This window comes from Myotis nattereri (genome assembly GCF_964212035.1).
Source record: "Myotis nattereri genome assembly, chromosome: 19".
NCBI classification, from domain to species: domain Eukaryota; kingdom Metazoa; phylum Chordata; class Mammalia; order Chiroptera; family Vespertilionidae; genus Myotis; species Myotis nattereri.
The window spans coordinates 4,771,852-4,791,607 of NC_138095.1; the positions used below are offsets into that span (position 1 = coordinate 4,771,852).

The 19,756-nt window shown below is 49.1% G+C and overlaps 1 protein-coding gene across 1 annotated transcript in view; it reads left to right on the forward strand.

Annotated features, from left to right (window-relative positions):
* Positions 1 to 5,228: 5,228 nt before the first annotated feature.
* The window catches only part of GCN1 (GCN1 activator of EIF2AK4), a gene marked incomplete at its 5' end in the record, with an annotated part of 49,700 nt that continues 35,172 nt past the window's right edge, over positions 5,229 to 19,756 (forward strand). Inside the window, 17 exons of the mRNA XM_081113716.1 lie at positions 5,229 to 5,266; positions 5,916 to 6,047; positions 6,500 to 6,608; positions 9,618 to 9,716; positions 9,815 to 9,949; positions 10,689 to 10,757; positions 10,883 to 10,991; positions 11,593 to 11,667; positions 11,927 to 12,055; positions 12,574 to 12,624; positions 12,949 to 13,047; positions 13,255 to 13,428; positions 15,119 to 15,271; positions 16,510 to 16,602; positions 17,899 to 17,974; positions 18,138 to 18,297; positions 19,530 to 19,719. Coding sequence (XP_080969842.1) covers positions 5,229 to 5,266; positions 5,916 to 6,047; positions 6,500 to 6,608; positions 9,618 to 9,716; positions 9,815 to 9,949; positions 10,689 to 10,757; positions 10,883 to 10,991; positions 11,593 to 11,667; positions 11,927 to 12,055; positions 12,574 to 12,624; positions 12,949 to 13,047; positions 13,255 to 13,428; positions 15,119 to 15,271; positions 16,510 to 16,602; positions 17,899 to 17,974; positions 18,138 to 18,297; positions 19,530 to 19,719 — 1,891 coding nt within the window. The remainder of the gene's footprint in view (positions 5,267 to 5,915; positions 6,048 to 6,499; positions 6,609 to 9,617; positions 9,717 to 9,814; positions 9,950 to 10,688; positions 10,758 to 10,882; positions 10,992 to 11,592; positions 11,668 to 11,926; positions 12,056 to 12,573; positions 12,625 to 12,948; positions 13,048 to 13,254; positions 13,429 to 15,118; positions 15,272 to 16,509; positions 16,603 to 17,898; positions 17,975 to 18,137; positions 18,298 to 19,529; positions 19,720 to 19,756) is intronic.

Sequence of the window (19,756 nt, forward strand, 5' to 3'; positions counted from 1 at the left end):
GGGAACATGTGTGTGGAGAGCTATGGTAGAAAGACAAAACTGAAAAAATGAAGTAACAGCACAAGCAAGTTAGTTATTTAAAAAAATTTTTTTTTAAAAAATTTTTGTTAATTCTCACCTAAGGATATTTTTCCCATTGATTTTCAGAGAGAGTTGAAGGGATGGGGAGAGATGGGGAGAGAGAGAAACATCAATGTGAGAGAGACACATTGATTGGTTTCCTCTCCGCACACGCCCTGACCAGGGCCAGGATCAAGCCTGCAGTTGAGTTATGTGCCTTTAACTGGAGTCGAACCCGTGACCTTTCTGTCAGTGGGTCGACACTTTAACCACTGAGCCAGAACGGCTAGGGCACAAGCAAGTTATTAAGCAATATGGAGATAACTACCAAAATAATTAGCCAGAATTGGTGAGACTGGTCTTTATAGCAAACCTGCCAGAATTTGACTTTAACTCTTTAATTATATGCATATATGACTATAAAGACAAAAGGCAATATTAAAACAAATCATTTATGCAGAAGACAGTTTTGGACATGAGTTTACTCATTGCCGAGAGAATCATAGCAGGGAGAGAAGTATAAGGAACACAGCATTTTCTTTCTTTGCACCCTTGACTCTTATTTTACTGGTAAGGCCTGTCTGTGGAATACACTCGGAAAGATGATGGCACCAGGGTGTTAGTTACTTGGGTATTATGCCCCACTCCACAACCTGCCTGCTGTGTAGAGCATTTCTCAGGAGCACAGTGAGGAATGTGTGCATACCACCCTCCTCTCTGAGTCTTACGCCGTGTCCCTGTGCAGCTGATGCAGCTGTGGTGACTAGGATGGGGGTTGAAAGCTAAAGACTTGTTAGCATCAGTTTATAGACCTAGTGGTTTCAGGTTTAGTTTTAAAAATGCAGGTGCTGTGGTTCTCAACTCCAGTTGGGCAATGATTTCCTTCTCGGAGTAGTTCCTTTGCCACCTGTAAAATGGGGATGCTGCTGCCTGCCTCGAAGGCTGGTTGGTGGTAGTAGCCAGCTCTGGGCTCGGGATGAGAGTAAATGCTCCCATTCATTATCTCACGTGGATGTGGTCACATGAGCCATAACAGTCATGAGGTAGATGCTATTACCTGTGTTGTATAGACGGAGAAACTAAAGACCAAGGAGATGACATAATTTGACTTAAGTATCCACAGCTAGTGAGGGGCAGAGCTGGGATTCAGTCTTTTAATCTTTCTTCACCCCTTAGCTGCTGTGCTATGCCCTGCTGCTGACTTGCCAAGGTACTGATGTGCTCCTTATGGGAGGTTTAAGTGAGATAATATAAAGGAGACATATATGGCACATAGTAGGTCCTCACTAGAATTTGCATGATTCTGAACAGATATTTTCTGTCCTGAGGTGTTTGCCTTTTGTCTTACCTCTTTTGGTTCAAGTGTAAGTTACATTGACCAGTTGGCTGGTTGGGTTAAAGCAATACATCTCAACTAGGGATGATTTGAGACATTTGACAACATCTGGAGGCAATTGGGATTGTTACACCTGGGTTGGAAGGAGTGGACTGCTAGTGGGTGGAGGCCAGGTGTGCTGATAAAGATAGCTGCCCACCACAAAGAGTTATCTGCCCAAAGTGTCAGTAGTGGAGGCTGAGAAGCCCAGGGTAAGAGCTCTTCCCTGAATTCTGCACATACACACTCACTGTTTGGGGTCTGACTGGTGAAATTTTCTCTGTGGGTTTGGTCTTCACAGGTTTCTGAGACACTAAAGCGTTTTGCAGGGAAGGTGACAACAGCCAGTGTGAAGGAACGGAGAGAAATCCTCAGTGAACTCGGGAAATGTGTTGCTGGAAAAGGTATTTATTTCCCATCCATATGGCCTAGAGATGCTTCCATTTCAAAATAAATTGTGTTCTCTGTTTATTTATCTATTTATTTTATTTTATTTTTGTTCCCTGTTTAGAACCAAGGCCTTCTTTCCTCCTCCTTGTAATAAGTTCTGCTTTGACTTTCTGTATTTGCTTGTTATAATATGCATTGAAACAGTAGGGTTAGTAGAGAGGTTATCCATTTAGATAACAAAGCTTTTTACAGTTTTAAGCGTTTTTGATTAGAAATAGTTCTAAAAGATACTAACAATCCTTCTTAAGTAAGTTACCAGATGCAAAAACATTTCCCCAGTCGGTGTTCTGTGGATCTCAGCAAGATGGTAGCAGGTGGTTGGCCAGTAAAGGATCCCCAAATCCATTACGTGTGGGACATGTCACATTTTCTAATGCCCACTGGGAGATGCACAACATATTCCAGGGAGGTGCTTTAATTTTATTAATCTTTCTTTACTCCCATATTTTCCTTAAACACCCCCCTCCCCCTTTTTTTTAAACCTGTTCAGGGTGTGGGGACCACATTTTAGGAAATGCTAAGCACATACAGTCATCCTGATTCTGTACCATAATGGAGGATAGGCTATCCCTGCAACCTGTTGGGGTATGTAAGACTAGTTTGCCTTCATCCAGTCAGTCCTAATTAGTTTTGAGTTTCCTTTGGTGTTTTTGCAATTCAGCAGTGGTTTTCAAAGTGTGGTCCCCAGGCCAGCAGCAGCAGCATCACCTCAGAACTTGTTGGAGATACAAATTCTCAGCTCCACCCCAGCAACACCAATTCAGAAACCATAGATTAAGGAGTGGGTGGGGGTAGGGGGACAATCCCAGCAAATGTGTTTTAACAAGCCTGCACGGTGATTCTTGTGTTTGCTAAAGTTTGAGAACTGTGGTTGTAGAATGTTGAATCTCCCTTTGTGTCAGCTTTTACTTCTTACTAGAGGCCCGGTGCACGAAATTTGTGCAGGCGGGGGGGGGGTCCCCCTCAGCCTGGCCTGCGCTCTCTTGCAGTCTGGGAGCCCTTGGGGGATGTCCAGAGGGAGCAGGCCTAAGCCATCAGTCAGACATCCTTAGCGCTTCCCGGGAGGCAGGAGAGGCTCCTGCCACTGCCATTGCACTCACCAGCTGTGAGCCCAGCTCAGGGCTTCTGGCTGAGCACCATTCCCCCTGTGGGAGCACACTGACCACCAGGAGGCAGCTCCTGCCTTGAGCATCGCCCCCTGCTGGTCAGTACGCATCATAGTGGCCAGTCGTTCTGCTGTTCAGTCAATTTGCATATTAGCCTTTTATTATATAGGATAGGATAGGATTAGTCAAGAGCCCACTTTTTACCACTCTTTCACCAAAGTTCTCATTGGCTGCTTCTGCCGTCTCCTGGTAACACACCCAAGCTTGTTAAAATGATGTGTAAGTGAGTAAATTGCTGTTTGTGAGCATCTAAGAGAGTCTCCCATGTCTTAACGCTTCAGTGTGTGACTTTTATGGCACCTTCAAAAGTCTTCCCGGTCACTTTTCTCAACAAGGTTGTAGTTAAAAAAGGCTGTTGTGTGACAAGTTGCTATCTGTGCACATCTTCTGAACTCTCGTGGCTGCCCCACTGCTGGCTGACTGCTGAATACTACACTTTCCCCTTTTATGGAGTAAGGAGTTCGATGGGTATGGGTAAAGTTCATGAACTTATAAGATCTTTTAGGGGAGAATTTACTCTTCATTCACCCTGAAATTCTATTGTTCAGGGTGAATTATATTTGTAAAATGTTTTCTAGTCCTTGATATGCAAGCTGATTGTGGGAAGTTAACTACTCCCACACAAAATGGTTAGTTCTCAATTTTCTAATTTTCTGAGTATAAGCAGGAGCCATTGCAAAGTGGTCATTATTCTGGCCTCTCTGTGTGTTAGGGTAGCAGGTAACAAGTGAGTTAACTGAAGGTGGGTGAGGATATTTCCAGCCGGGTGGAGGAGTTGAAGACTTCTCAGAGCAGTCTGACTCTAGATGCCGGTGGTCAGCGTGGCTCAGCCCAGCCTGCCCCGAGGCCCCTGGTGCTCACCTCAGTCCTGCCTTCTTGTACTTGAACCCTGACACTCGCTGATGGAACCTCTCCTGTGCCTGACCTTTCCAGTCACGGGCCTCGAGTGCAGCAGCCAGTAATGGGCTCGGCTCGGGGGTCAGACGGGCTCATCCACTGACAGGCTGTGTGACCTGGTTCAAGCTACTCAACCCGTCTGAGCCCGACTCCTTGCTTTGAGCCTGGCAATAGCAGTAGTGCCTCCCTCACAGGGTTGGTGTGAGGCGTGAGTGAGCAGAACATGTATGGATGGTTCTTAACGCAGTGCCTGGCCAGCTTTGGTAAGCTCCCGGCGTATAGTAGCTGTTATTACTGTTCTCTGAGCTGCGGCCTGTCTCTGACCCTGTGATTCTTTTCCTCGGTTACTGAAATAGCCCCAAATCCAGTGGCACAGGACAGTGTTCTGGGCCGGGGCCTGGGTCCCTGCCCCTTTATTTCCCCTTCATCATGCGGGTCCCTGAAGTGTGGGCCTCCTGCTCTCGGTGCCCCCCATGTTAGCCTGTCTCACACTGCAGCTCACATTCCCCCTCCCCACACCCCCTTCTCCTTCTCGTCTGCGTGCTTCAGTCTGGCATGCAGAGCCTGTCCCAGGTCAGCTTTCCATTAGTGAGCACTAGTGTTCAATCAGAGTCTCTTTCACTCAGCTGGCCTGCTTGGTTTCCTGTGTCTTGGTTTCTTCGTCTTAAAATCACAGCACCCATCTCATGGGGGTTAAATAGGTTAATGTGTGGGAAGTGCTTAGAGCAGGACCTGGCACTTTGGAGTGTTGGGTGTTGTTAATCCTCCTCCTGTGTCCGCAGCAGGCATTGTGCAGTCCTGCCCCTGTGCTTAACTCCACTCAGCACGGACATCCCTTTCCATTTCCCCATAGCCTCCTAATCTATTAGGCCAAGCGTCTGTCTCCTTAAAACCTTCAGAAACCACCCCGGGTACAGATGTTCCCTTTTCTATCCCTCCTAGTACGTTAATTTTTGTGCCAGGTTGTAAAACAGTTTGTTAGAATATACCTAAAGAAAATGCACTTAGCATAAGCGACAGCTCACTGAGTGGTCGCAAACGAAGCACACTGTGCAACCAGCACCCGATGGAGAAGCAGACTAGCCCCACACACTAGCACCTCCACTTAGCAGCATGGTCCGTTTCGAGGCTGCTGTATTGCCTTAGTTTTATTCATTTAACACGTGTCCACCTGCGAGCTTTTCTGTACCATGTGTTTTCCTAACGTCCTGTTCGTCATTGTTTTTCCCTCTTGGGAATTTTCTTTCAAATGAACAGGGAGTGTCCAGTGGGCAGCGATCATGTCTGACAATGCTTGGCTCAAGCAGGTGTTCACGAAGTAGTTTTCATTGACTGGTCTGTGTAATCTTTGGTTTCAGATCTGCCAGAGGGAGCAGTGAAAGGGCTCTGCAAGTTATTCTGCTTGACTCTGCATCGATACAGGTGACTCCCAGCCAAAGGCCTAGTGTCCGGAGCACTTTGTGCAGAGAGGTGGTGGTGGAGGGGAGTGGTTAGAGCCCAGGATGTAGAGCCTAATTGCCTGGGTCCGGCCTGGGCTGTGTCACATCCTAGCTGTTGGATCCCAGGCAAGTTACTTAACCTCTCTGTGCCTCAGTTTCCTCATCTGCAGATGGGATGATGCTATTACCAACCTCATAGGTGGTGGTTAGAAAGTGTGAAGTGCCTGCCATGCTATGAGTGCATCAGCCATGCACACAAAAGCCTTGGCCTCGTTTGAGGCCCATAGTGTTTCTTAAACGTAGGTGTTGGCCTTACAGCTTTAGTGGCTCATTTGCCCTTATTAGCTACTTCCAGAATTCCTGCAGGCGGTAGATTTATCTAGTTATTTCCTCATCCCATCATCTATGATCCTCTGGAATACAGTGCAGTCCGATTTTCCCGAGAACTGAGCCTAAGCTGCCCCCCCCCCACCCCCCACCCCCGCCCACATACTCACTCATCACCTCATTCCCTCATTCCTCCCCTAGAGATGCAGCCTCCCGCAGAGCCCTGCAGGCAGCCATCCAGCAGTTGGCTGAGGCCCAGCCGGAAGCCACTGCTAAGAACCTTCTGCACTCTCTGCAGTCTTCAGGGATTGGCTCCAAGGCCGGTGTCCCCAGGTAAGTTTTAAAGTTGGTGGCCCACAGGGGGTCGATGGAGTCCTATTCGAGAGAATCTAGTGCTGGTGAGCTGCATTGAGCAGGTGTCAGCATGCCTGTCCCTTTCTCCTTTGCAGCTCTGAATGGTGCCGGCAGTCTGCCTTCTGAATGGAGGGAGGAGCCAGGCTGGCAGGAGGGGAAACCAGGTGCCCAGCAGGCAGGGAATGGGGGAAACCATCTTTTTCTTTTTGTTTTATAGTTGTGTGTGCAAAAAGATGGTCGTTTGGCTGAGGAGGCCTGCACTCTGTCCTGAATTGTCACAGATGGTTTCTGGGGAGCTGGTTTCAAGCTCTGCCCAGTTGTAGATCAAGGGAGGATCCTACATGCCTAGCAGGGCCTTGTGGTGGCCATTTGTCCTTAAGATGGAGGCTGCTCTGCACTCACCTCTTGCCTGCCTCTCCTCCCCTCTGTAGTAAGAGCAGCGGCTCGGCCGCCCTGCTGGCCCTGTCCTGGACCTGCCTCCTGGTGCGCACCGTCTTTCCCTCGAGAGCCAAGCGGCAGGGGGACGTCTGGAACAAGCTGGTAGGTTCCTCCTCTTTGGAGTCGTGGTCAGCTCTGCACAGAGTTGGGGCATGTTCAGGCACATTCTCTGTACTACGTGCTCATGGTGCTGGTGACCAGGCACGTGGAATTGTCCTGAGGTGTGTGACCTTGGTGGATGGGCATGAGAGCAACATAATAACCTTCATCTATTTGAATTGTTTTGTTTTTAAGCATTCCTTTCCCTGTGTTTGGATTTCAGTGTTGAATGGGCTAATAGAATGGAATTCTTGTCAAGTGTTTTGGTCCTTAAGTTCTCTCCTTTCTTCTTCTTCTTCTTTTTTTTTTGTTTGTTAATCCTCACCCAGGGATTTTTTTCCATTGATCTTTTTAGAGAGAGTGGAGGGTAAGGGGGGGCGGGGAGAAAGAAAATCGATGAAAGAGAACCATCAACATTGATTGGCTGCCTCCTGCATCCCCCACAACCACCCCTACCCCACCGTTGGGGATTGAGCCCACAGCCTGGGCATGTGCCCTGACTGGGAATTGAACTGGCGACCTCCTGCTGCATAGGTCAACACTCAACCACTGAGCCACACCAGCTGGGCTGGGCGGTTCTCTTGAATGTCTAGCTATTCTTAGAAGAAGGCAAGAGGAATGGACTTAGAGTTTAGTGAAAAGGAGTCTGAGAAACGCGGTGTGGATCTCATTCTTGACCATGAGATTTGGCCAAGTACTTCTAAGCTTGTTTCCTCACCTGCAAAATGGGAAAAAGTACCACCCACCCCATCCATCTCAAAGAATTGTCATGAAGATGGGCTCAGACCAGGTGTGGAGAAACTTAGGGCCAGCCACATAAAGGCCAAGTGGCCTCAGTAGTGAGACATATTGATGCCTTGTCCTGGGGAGGTTCCCCACCACACTGCTGGGGTGACCGTGGAATGGCCGTCGGTAAGGATTAAAGGGTAGGAACACTGAAGCCTCTCAGGTGGTGGATGTGCTGGACTTGAACTCCCTTCAGAATGTGGGTTTCGTTGTTAACAAAAGGCCTCCTTACAAGATGGGTCATCATGGGCTCCCTCCTTGGCTCATCTGCAGTGAGGCTTAGAACCATTATCCAAGGTGAGTATGCCCGTGAGTTGGTCAGTGGGAGAGGTTAACCCGGAATGTTGTGTTTATGGGGCAGAATGTGTCAGGAGCTTGAGACCATGTTTAATTTTTCGGTGTCTTGAATCCTTTGCTCGTTGCCGATGTTTACAAATTGTAATTCATTCAGTTGCTCAGCTCCTTGGGGGCCTCCTAGGGCAGCGGTTGCCAAGCTTCCGGACCTCACGGACCACCAGTGGTCCACGGACCACCGGTTGGCGACCGCTGTCCTAGGAGCTGGGTACTTGGGGTGCCGTAGGGGATGTGACAGAGGACCTTGCTCTCTTAGAATTCTGCTCTTGTGGAGAGAGCAGATGACAGTGTGTAAAGTCATGCAGCAGAAAAGTAGGTGGGAGGAGACGGTGTGGTGGGGGGTGATGGTGGGAGGAGGCCTCTCAGAAGAGGTGTCATTTGAGCAGAGACCCTAAGGCTGTGAGAGACAAACCAAGCCCAGGTCCAGGTTAGAGCATTCCAGGAAGAGGGAACAGCAATACAGTTCTGAATGCAATATCAGCAAACTTATTATTTTAAATAAAATTTAGATTAAAATTCTTTTTAATTAAAGCAATAAATGGTTCAAAGTTCAACAAGCATAGAAGGATATACTGGTTTCATTCCCAGCTCTTTTCCCTGCCACGTGGGACCCCTCTATTAAGAGTTTCTTATATTCCAAAGTCAAAGTTAACAGAAAAAAAAAGAGTTCCTTATGTGTGTAGATATATTCTTTTTTTCAATCCTCACCTGAGGATATTTTTCCATTGATTTTCAGAGAGAGTGTAAGAAATATCGATGTGAGAGAAACACATCTATTGGTTGCCTTCTGCATGTACCCCAACCAGGTCCTGTGCTGGGGTGGAGCCTGCAACCTAGGTACATGCCCTTGACTGGAATCGAACCTGGGACCCTTCGGTCCGCAGGCCAGCGCTCTAGCCACTGAGCCGAACCAGCTGGGGCATGTGGATATATTCTTTGTATATATGACCAGATAGATTTTATACCACTGGTAATGTAGATCACTTGTTTTTTTTTAATCAATCTTGGAATTTGTTTCAGAGTAGTACATAGTTTTTACATCCAGAGTTCTTTGTTCTGTATGACTGTTTATTAATCCTTTATATAAGTAGATCTGTGAATGCCCTCTTGATGGGCATTTATGATGTTTACAATCTTTTACTGTTATAAAAACACGTTGCAGTGAATAACCTTGTGCAGATGCCATTTTGTACACATGCACGTGGAATTTGGCGCACTTCTTAAGCATTCCCTTTTTCTCAGGGTGGCAGGTCACTGCCCACCAGTGTCCTTGGCATTTGAGGCACGTGAAGTCTCTTTGAGGTGTTTTTAGTTGAGTACGTATTCTGTGCTTCATTCTGGATTGTCCAGTGAGCTCCGCACTGGCTGGATCATCTTACTGGTGGGTCTTCCTCTTCTGTATCCACAGTGCCTAGCATAGTGCCTGCCATTTAGTCAGTGTTCAGTAAGTATTTGTGGAATAAATAAAGTAAAAGTTGAGGCAGATAAATATGTAAAAGAGGATTCTTGTTCTTTTCCTCCATGGCACTGAACTTCTCTGGACTTATATATTCATTTGTGTATTTATTTGTTTAATACCCTTTTCTTCCTCTTGACTATAAGGTACGTGAAAGCAAGGGACCATGCCTGTCTTGGTCTCCATGTATTTTCATTGTTTGACTCATAGTGGGCGCTCAACAAATATTTATCAAGGAAGTGCTTGAGTGAACAGATGTAATTCCAGAGGGGTGGAGGGCTGGAGGCCAGTGGGAGAGGCCTAGTGGAGAGGAGCCCAGGATTTGGCAGGCCTGACGAAGGTCTTGGCCAAGCTGGGAGGCCGTGAGACCTCCATCCTGTTTCACATCCTGACCTGAGCCCCTCCTGTCCTGGCAGGTGGAGGTGCAGTGCCTGCTCCTGCTGGAGGTGCTGGGTGGCTCCCACAAACACGCCGTGGATGGTGCCGTGAAAATGCTCACCAAGCTGTGGAAGGAGGTGACAGGAGGCAGCAGGGGGTGGTGGGCATTGCTTCTTCTGTGCCACCCCCACGCCCTCATCATCATCATTACCTGCTTTACATGTTTCTTCCTCAGAACCCCAGCCTGGTGGAACAGTACTTAGCAGCCATTCTCAGCCTAGAACCCAACCAGAACTATGCAGGCATGCTGGGGCTGCTGGTGCAGTTCTGCACGAGCCACAAGGAGATGGACGTGGTCAACCAGCACAAGGCAAGTGGACTCCCTGGAAGGGAGGAGGGGGAACTGGATTGGTCCTGTTGGCTCCAGCTGCTCGCCTTGTCTGGAGCTTGTTGGCTTTCTCACTCAGGACCCTGGCCACTCGCCATGATATGTGAACTTTGAGAAGTTGGAAAGTTTTTGCTCCATGTCTGGTTTGGGGAGAATCCTGGCATAGTTTTGCGATGATAGCCTGTTCATGCAGTCATTCACTCTCCCACAGCTGAGCAGCTGCCATGTGCCAAACACTGTGCCAGGTGTTGGGGATGCAGTGGTGAGCACGGAGCTGCGATCCCTGCCCTGGTTATATCTGTGATAAACACTACAGAGGGAAAATGCAGGAAGCCATGATACTCTTAACTGGGGACCTTACTTAGATTATGGGTCAGGGAACACATCTCTAATGAAGGAACCTAAACAGTGAATAAGCCTTAGCAAGGTCGAGAGGTGGGAAAGCATTTTGAGCAGAGAAAGCAGTCTGTGGGAGGAGGCCAGTGGGGTTGGAGAGTCTTGAGTGGGGTAGGGACTTGTGAGATATAGCCGGTCGGCTGGGTCGCAGGCAGGCCTTGTGAGCCATGCCAAGGACTTGGGACTGTGGTACCTCTTTGCTTGACACTGAAATTTGGGGCATCGATTTGTATTATTTTTGGAGACACTCCCACTAGAGGGACCTCACAGGCCAGGGATGAGCTACTCAGAATGTCAGGGTCTCACCGGGTCTTTGTGTCTTCAGAGCGCCCTGCTGGGTTTTTATGTGAAGAACATCCTGATGAGCAAAGTGAAGCCTCAGAAGTATCTATTGGTGAGTGCGAGGTGGGGCTTACTCCCCTGGGCAAGCTCAGCCCCACTCTCAGTTCTGTGGCTCAGAGCTGTCCTGATTCTCGGTCTGTTCACGGGAGGGCTGCGCCTGACTCCTTCTCCTTCTAGGATAGCTGTGCCCCTCTGCTCCGATACATGTCCCACTCGGAATTTAAGGATCTGATACTGCCCACCATCCAGAAGTCCCTACTGAGGAGTCCAGAGAACGTTATTGAAAGTAGGTTGTTGCCAGACGGGGCAGTGGGAGGGAGACGGTGCCTGATAAGCAGCATCCCTGACACTTGGCCGCAGGCAGCGTTGGGAGTCGGGTGAGGGATGTGTTCACTGTTTTCCTCATTGGGACTTTGGGAGAGAGATAAGGGACCCTTTCAGAATATGTTGAAAGTCACGGTCCTCTTCTATAAGAAAGCACAAAAGTGTATCGGCTTCGAATACTGCATACAGTTTTAGAAGTCCAAGAACCTTCTGGAGACCATTCAAGTTAAGAACCTCTGCTCTAGGTAGTTTGAACTTGGTGTGGAGGTGGCACTTGAAACCACAGGAGATGAGGGTTGAGTCTCTTGTCTTTATTGATCTTGCTGAAAGGTGTAGGTAGAATGCTAGAGGGACACTTTTTTGCTGATTGGGATGGGGCAGTGTACAGCTTTGCAGCAGAGCTTTGGGGCAAAGGTGTGACCACTCAGGTGGCCATAAAGAGATGAAGAGTAGTCACAGTTCTGTGCATCTAGACAGCAGTCCGGGTGGTATTTGTGGGGAGCAGGCCAAAAATGGGTGTTATCTCTGTGACTGACATGGTCAGTACTTTCTGTCCCCCTAAGCTATCTCCGGTCTGCTGGCATCAGTGACTCTCGACCTCAGCCAGTATGCCCTGGACATCGTGAAAGGCCTGGCTGGTGAGTATCCCGACCCCTCCCAGCCCCTAGAAGGGCACCTGGGGTTTTGGTTGTACTTGTCCCAGTTATGATAGAAACAGGTAAGGGGACAGCTCAGGGTAGAAATGAGGCTTTACCCTAAACTGCACTTGCCTAGTTTCTTCCCTGAGATCCTTTGGGAGAGCTAGAGCTAGGGGTGAAGAGTCGGGAATACGGGAAAGACAAAGATAAAAGCCTGGATCCTCAGCAGCTTCTGAGCAGCGGCTGTCTGTGTGTCCAGGTCAGCTGAGGTCCAACAGTCCCCGCCTGATGGACGAGGCGGTGCTGGCTCTGCGGAACCTGGCCCGCCAGTGCAGTGACTCCTCCGCGATGGAAGCCGTGACCAGGCACCTGTTCGCTATCCTCGGAGGTGAGCAAGTCTTTGTGGCCATGGGTGATTTTTAAATGTTTTTCTTGACATTTTTTCTGTTTCTCAGATTTTCTCTAAGAATCTTTTTTTAGGGGGAAAAGCTAGTAAATATTATTTTAAACACAGCTTCACAATAGGCTGCTTCTGGAATCAGAAGGTACATCTTTTTTTAAAAATATATATATTTTTATTTATTTCAGAGAGGAAGGGGCGGGAGGAGAGAGAGAGAGAGAGAGAGAGAGAGAGAGAGAGAGAGAGAGAGAAAGAGAAACATCAATGATGAGATAGAATCATTGATCGGCTGCCTTCTGCACGCCCTCTCCTGGGGATCGAGCCTGCAAGCCAGGCATGTGCCCTTGACTGGAATTGAACCCGGGACTCTTCCGTCTGCAGGCTGATGCTCTATCCACTGAGCCAACCCAGCTAGGGCCAGAAGCTGCACCTTGATATCACGCACATGGTCCCCTTGGGAAAGGTGGCAGATGTGAGTTTTGAATCTTTGCCATCTCTCCTTTCAGGCTCGGAGGGAAAGCTAACGGTTGTAGCCCAGAAGACCAGCGTCCTCTCAGGTACAGAGTTTCTCCACAGGTCCTGGGAGGTGGTGGGAGATGAGGTGTAAGTAACTGTTAGGGGAGGAGAGTCCTTTGGACCTTGACTCCTCTGACATCCTGGGACATCCCAGCGTGGCTCCCAGGCCTGCTGCCTGCCTGCCTGGCATGCGGGCCCTGTTGAAGTCCAGCGGGAGGCCTGGCTTCTGCAGAAGGGCTGGAAGGAGGGCCAGTGATGGCCAGAGGAGAGGCATGGCTGCTGGGGAGGAGGGCAGCCGCAGGAAGGCTCCCGTGTTGGTGGTTTTGTGGTGGCGAGGAGTTGAGCGTGGGTCTCCTGCCTCCTAGGGATCGGGAGTGTCAGTCATCACGTGGTGTCCGGGCCTTCCAGTCAAGTCCTGAATGGGGCCGTGGCTGAGCTGTTCATCCCGTTCCTCCAACAAGAAGGTAATTCTGTGCAGTCTGGTGAGGATCGTGTGGACCCGTGCTTGACCCGCTATTCACAGTCAGCTGCCATGAGCCCCTCCTGAAGGCACACCTGCCCGCAGCGCCGCCGCTCCCGCTGCCTTGTGCTCTTGCTGGCTTTCTGCGCTGCCAGCCATGATTGGATGCAGGTGTGAGATGTTGGACTGACTGGACTTCTGCTTGCCCTAGTTCACGAAGGCACCTTGGTGCACGCCGTCTCTGTCCTGGCTCTCTGGTGTAACCGCTTCACCACGGAGGTGCCCAAGAAGCTCACCGAATGGTTCAAGAAAGCCTCCAGCCTTAAAACCTCCACCTCCGCAGTGAGGCACGCCTACCTGCAGTGCATGCTGGCCTGCTTCCGAGGTGAGAGCTTCCCCGTCCCGCAGGCAGGTGACCTAGTTTTTAGGGCATCATTACTGCTTCAGGCTTTCCCTTTAGTCCAGCTTATGTTTGTGTTATTTCTTCCTGAGCCTCTGGGAGCACCAGCTCAGTCTGCATAACAAATTCTGGCTTCTCCCTCCTATTAGACCAGGGGTGGGCAAACTTCTTGACTCGAGGGCCACAATGGGTTCTTAAACTGGACCGGAGGGCCAGAACAAAAGCATGGATGGAGTGTTTGTGTGAACTAATATAAATTCAAAGTAAACATCATTACATAAAAGGGTACGGTCTTTTTTTTTTTTTTAGTTTTATTCATTTCAAACGGGCCGGATTCGGCCCGGGGGCCGTAGTTTTCCCACGGCTGCATTACACCTTTAAGGACAAAGTTTTATTCCAGGAGGACCCAGAACCAGAACCTGACACTATATTTCTGAAATCATGGAAGAATGATTTTGATGGGACTGCTTTAAAAGGTGCAGTTTATATAAACTTTACTCTTTGCCCACAAGCCCTGCCCTTGCTTCAGTGCTGACCAACCTGTTACTGGGCACGGGCATCCACCTCCTTCCCAAACAGCTAGGGGAAACTTTCCAATCTGTATAGGAGCTTGACCTCCAGGTAAAAATCTCTAATATTGGTTTCCGCGTCTAAGATAGGCGTATGTTTCTTATTTTGAAAGTTTGAACAGGGATGAGCTGTATTTAAAGAAACCTCTGGGAGCCTTAGCAGATTTTGCTCAGTGGATAGAGCATCGGCCTGCAGACTGAAGGGTCCCTGGTTCAATTCCAGTCAAGGGCACATGACCGGGTTGTGGGCTTGATCCCCAGTAGGGTGTGTGCAGGAGGCAGCCAATCAATGATTCTGTCTCATCATTGATGTTTCTATCTCTCTCTCCCTCTCCCTTCCTCTCTTGAAATCAATACAAATATATTAAAAAAAGAAACATCTGGGAGATTCCAGAGCCACCTCTAGAGAGGGGATGTTCATTTGTCAGTTGCAATTTTGCTGCATTGATCAGCCTTGATTTGAGATTGAGTAGAGACTTGTTTAGCTTAGTCTCTTCAGCTTGAGCTAGTTCTGCTCTATGCTTTTAAAATCAACATAATGAACCTTTGAAATAAACATTTCTTGGATTCAAGTCCATGACATCATCTGGATGAAATACTTGTTTCATTATGAAATGTTCAGATATACCAGTTTAGTACTTACACAGGTTTAGCTATAGGTTTTATGGATTTCTACTTCTTTTTTTAAAGTGGACTTAGTTCACTGGTCAATAGTTTGGTTCTAGTTTTGGAATTTGGGTCCAGAGGTCATCTGGTATGGGGAAAGAGCCCTGGAAACAAATGGGTAGGCTTGAGGTTGGCCCTGGCTCTCTCTCAGACCAGCTGTGTGGCTTTGGGCAACTCACTTAACCTCTCTCGGTCTGTTTCTTTATCCATCAAATAAATAGCTGCACTGTTGGGTTAGTAAGGATCCTCCTAGCTCTAACTCGATGTTTGTGGAGTTTGATGGAAGCCCAGGTTCTGATTCCAGTTCTTCCTGGTATTTCACAAGGTAGCTGAGGGGTTCAGTTAGCCACTTCAGACCTGGGTGGGTGACTCCTTCCTTGAGTAGCTTGTCACTCCCAAGAGTTAGGGTGCTCCGTCAGGTGCTGGTGCTCTCTCCACAGGTGACACGCTGCTGCAGGCCCTGGACTTACTACCCTTGCTCATCCAGACAGTGGAGAAGGCAGCTTCCCAAAGCACTCAGGTCCCCACCGTCACCGAAGGTGTTGCCGCAGCCTTGCTGCTCTCAAAGCTTTCAGTGGCCGACTCCCAGGCTGGTAAGAGTCAAGAGATGTCCAGGAAGGTCGCAGACAGTGGCCTCTTTCTAAAGAGTCCTTGGGAGGAGTGTTTTGATGCTTAGGATTTTATAGGCTCAGTTTGGCCACTCACTGAATTGGGTCAGCCACACGGCAGCTTGTCATCTGCTGGGATGAGCCTAAGAGTCACATTGGGTGATGGAAATTCAGCGAGGGCCTCCGTCACTGTCCTCCAAGCTGTGGCCCCATGCTCTGGGACGGGCTCTTGTAGATAATGCCCAGGCTAACGTGGGTTTAGTCGTGGGACTTTTTTAAAAAATTGGTTATACATTCATACGGTGTACCATGGAAAGCTTCCCTTTAGCCAGCCCGTCTTCTAGCCACTAAGTTCCCCTCGCTGGGCAGTATTACCAGTTTCATCTTGTCAATTTGTCATTGATCAAACACGCTGGGTACATGCTGTACTAGTATATGCCACGCTATGTACTAAACATAACTTGGAAAAATTTGCAAATGAGTACAACAAAAAGAGCCTTCCCATTCTTTTTTGGACTCCATGGTATTCCGTGCTTTCTTTAGTTTACCTTCTACTCTGCATGCAGACATGACATGCCTGAACTTACTCCTGTGGTTGGGAACGGAGCTCAGCTCTCTTCTTAAAGTGTTGTGTGCCATCTGTGTACATGCCAAGGCACTGGGCTCCCTGGGGGGATGACCTCGCTTCAGCAAATATCAGGCTGTTCACTCTAGTGGGAGAGAGGAGATGCAAAAAGATGTCTGTCATTTCAAGCAAAATGTGGCATTAATGCTGTTTTGAAGGAGGGATTGCTTTTAGTTTAGGATTGGGTATCAGAAAAGGCTTCATAAAGGAGGGAGCATTAGAACTAGGGCCTGGAAGGCCAGGAGGGACTCCACCCACTGGACGGGAATAGTCCAGTGTGGGCTCAGATCAGCCCTAGTCAGGGAAGGGCAAGGAAAGCCCCATGTGTGAACCTCAAGCCTTTCACCTGGCGCAGACCAGGTGGGAATTCCAGATGGGAGGCAGCTCATCTGGGCTCCCGTGGGCCGCAGGCAGCCACGGAAGGCTTTCACGCGGGCGGTGATACCGGAAGGACTGGTCTGTTATCAGGCCAGGGAGGGCAGAGAGCCTCGCAGTGACCTGTTCCTGTTAGCCAAGCAGCCCGGCAGCTTCAGGATGGGGGGACCAGCCCTGGGGGTCTGGTAAGTTGTGCCAACAGGTGACCTTTTGTTCCTGGCAGAGGCCAAGCTGAGCAGTTTCTGGCAGCTGATTGTGGATGAGAAGAAGCAGATTTTCACTTCTGAGAAGTTCCTGTTCCTGGCTTCAGAGGATGGTGAGTTCCTACCCCTGCGTGGACTCAAGGCTGGGACTGAATCTCTCTCACTGGAGGGTCCTCAGTGAGACTCCTCCCTGGATGCCTGTCGTGACCAGTCAGCTTTGCAGAAACGTGCACCAAAGTGGTCTGTCCAAGGCCTTGGCTGTCCTGGGAATGCATGCATTCCTGTTGGGCGAGGGGAGGGGGGGGAAGGCTAGGGAAGTGGGGAGAAGTGGGAGATTTGTAGAGACAGCACTGATGGCTGCGGAGGTGAGATTTTAGATGTAATTATAGCTGATTGGGTAATTGGTGCTGTCTCAGAGGTTTTCCTGCATTAAGAAGCAGTGCGAAGCTCTGGTTGGCTCCATGCCTCTCCAGGAGACACAGAAACTACTGGTTTCTATCCTGGAAGAGGGAACAGTTGATCTTTAAATGTATGTTTAAAATTCTGGGTCGCCTTGCGGGGCTCTGCCGCTAATTAGTGATTTGAAAAGTCTTTTGACTCATAAATCACAACATCCTATTAGTGAGCTATAATCGTTAGTCACTTCTTGATTTAAAAAGGTTTTGTATAGGAAATACATTCACATAATTCAAAACAAAAGATCCAAGAGGATCTACAATGAAATTTATATTCCCTACTTTGCTCTCTGGCTGCCATTTCCTGGCCATAGAGAGAACCAATTTTATTAGCTTCTGTGCATCCTTGATATTTTATTTCTGTACCAGTAAATATCTTTTATATGTTAGGTCTCTACCTTTTTGCACAAGTGGTTGCTTGTCTGCTATAAACAATGTGCTGTCTAGACTTGGAAATCACTGCACGTCAGCATATAGTGAGTGTGCTCATTCATGTTTAGAGGTGCATAGTCATTTTTATTTTTATTTATTTATTTTAATATATTTTTATTGATTTCAGAGAGAAAGGGAGAGGGAGAGAGAGAGAGAAACATCAGTGGGAGAGAATCATTGATCAGCTGCCTCCTGCCAACCCCCTACTAGGAATCGAGCCTGCAACCCGGGCATGTGCCCTTGACCGGAATTGAACTTAGGACCCTTCATTCTGCAGGCTGATGCTCTATCCACTGAGCCAAACCAACTAGGGCTGCATAGTCATTTTTAATTAATTAAAAGAAAGTGTATATTTTTCCTACTCTACACACATGTTCCTAGTAAGCCAATAGAGGAAACCCTAATGAGCTGTCATCCCACAGCCAGTGGTGATCGCACTTACATTTGGCAGTTCATTGTCCAGTTCTTTCTGGATGTGTTCTCTGTTTTAAAAACACATTTGCTGTTTCTCTCCCCTTCTAGCCCTGTGTACCGTGCTGCATCTGACCGAGAGGCTTTTCCTTGACCACCCGCACAGACTCACCGGCAGTAAAGTCCAGTATGTGAGGCTCGCCTCCCTTTCCCTGGGGCACCTTTCCCCTGGGGCCAGTGGAGGGGAACCTGGCAGGAGCCTGAGAAACGGGGATGGGGGCATAGCAGGGCCGGCTGTGGAGCACCTGGCCCGGCCTTCTAAAGCCAGGACGGCCTGTCCCTGTCCTCAGGCAGTACCACCGGGCTCTGGTGGCCGTGCTCCTGAGCCGCACCTGGCACGTGCGCAGGCAGGCCCAGCAGACGGTTCGGAAGCTGCTGTCTGCTCCCGGGGGCTTTAAGCTGGCGTATGGACTCCTGGAGGAGCTGAAGGCCGTCCTCAGTTCTCACAAGGTGAGGCGCTCAGACCTACCTCACCAACCCTGCTCCTGCCATGGATTTTGGATGGGCTGCTCCTGGGCTGTTCTCACTCACTCACTCACTCACTCACTCAGACTTTGTGATGCCAGAATCTTCTCTCCTGCCCCTAAGCTCCAGTGACACCTGGTTCACACACAGTTGACTTTAACAGGGTGGGGGTTAGGGGCACTGACCTGCCTCACAGCTGGAAATTGGGTATCACTGCAGTCAGTCCTCTGCGTATGTGGGTTCCCATATGTGGAGTTGGCCCTTGAACAGCTGAACAGCATGGTTTGAACTGGGTGGGCAGTCGAACTGCCTGAGTCCAATCGCATGTGAGGGGACCCGTGCAGTTCAGAACCCGTGTCCCTCAAGGGTCCACTGCACTTCTTTTCCTTTTCAGACTCTTTCTTCCCATGCCTTTTCGTATGTAGCTCAACCTTTTTATTCCTGAGTTATTGAATAATACTATTCAATAACTTCAATAAGGTACTTTATAATTTTTAAAGCATTTTCTATTCATTCTTCCCTTTGATTTTTCACAATGCCTTTACAAGGCCGACAGGCTTACTGCTTTTATTTTTTTTAAATATATTTTATTGATTTTTTTCCAGAGAGAAAGGGAGAGGGATAGAGAGTTAAAAACATTGATGAGAGAGAAACATCCATCAGCTGCCTCCTACACCCCCCCCCCCCCCCACTGGGGATGTGCCTACAATGAAGGTATATGCCCTTGACCGGAATCGAACCTGGGACCCTTCAGTCCGCAGGCTGACGCTCTATCCATTGAGCCAAACCGGTTAGGGCATTACTGCCCTTTTTTTTATGTGAGTTGTCCAGGGTTCCAGGAGCTGAAATGACTGGCCTAGGGTCACAGCTGGTGGCTGGCAGACCTGACTCCCACTTCAGTGCATGTTGTGCCCTGCTTCCCTCCCTTCTGAGTCTGCTTGAGGTAGTGGTGCCATGACAGACTTGTGGTCATGGGCTGGGTCTCATGGACCAATTTCTGTTTCCTTCTTCCCCCAACCGCTGAGCTTTTTATGTCACGGGTGCTTCCTCCTTCCAGGCACATCTCATAGCCTGCAGGTCCCCATGCAGGAGCTGGGCTTGTTTCCACTTTAGCACGGACCCCTGAGAACAACATGAGCGAGAGGCAGCTGTGTCCCTGGGTGCAAGGCCTGCACAGGGCTCTGAGCTGTGGGGGCTCATGTGTTCTCTTCACGCAGGTGCTGCCCTTAGAGGCTCTGGTGACTGATGCTGGGGAGGTGACTGAGGCCGGCAAGGCCTACGTACCTCCACGAGTCCTGCAGGAGGCTCTGTGCATCATCTCCAGGGTGCCAGGGCTGGAGGGTGACATCAGCAACACTGAACAGCTGGCCCAGGAGATGCTGATCATCTCCCATCACCCGTCTTTAGGTCTGTGGCTGTACCAGGTATGGGAGGGGCGGGGCTG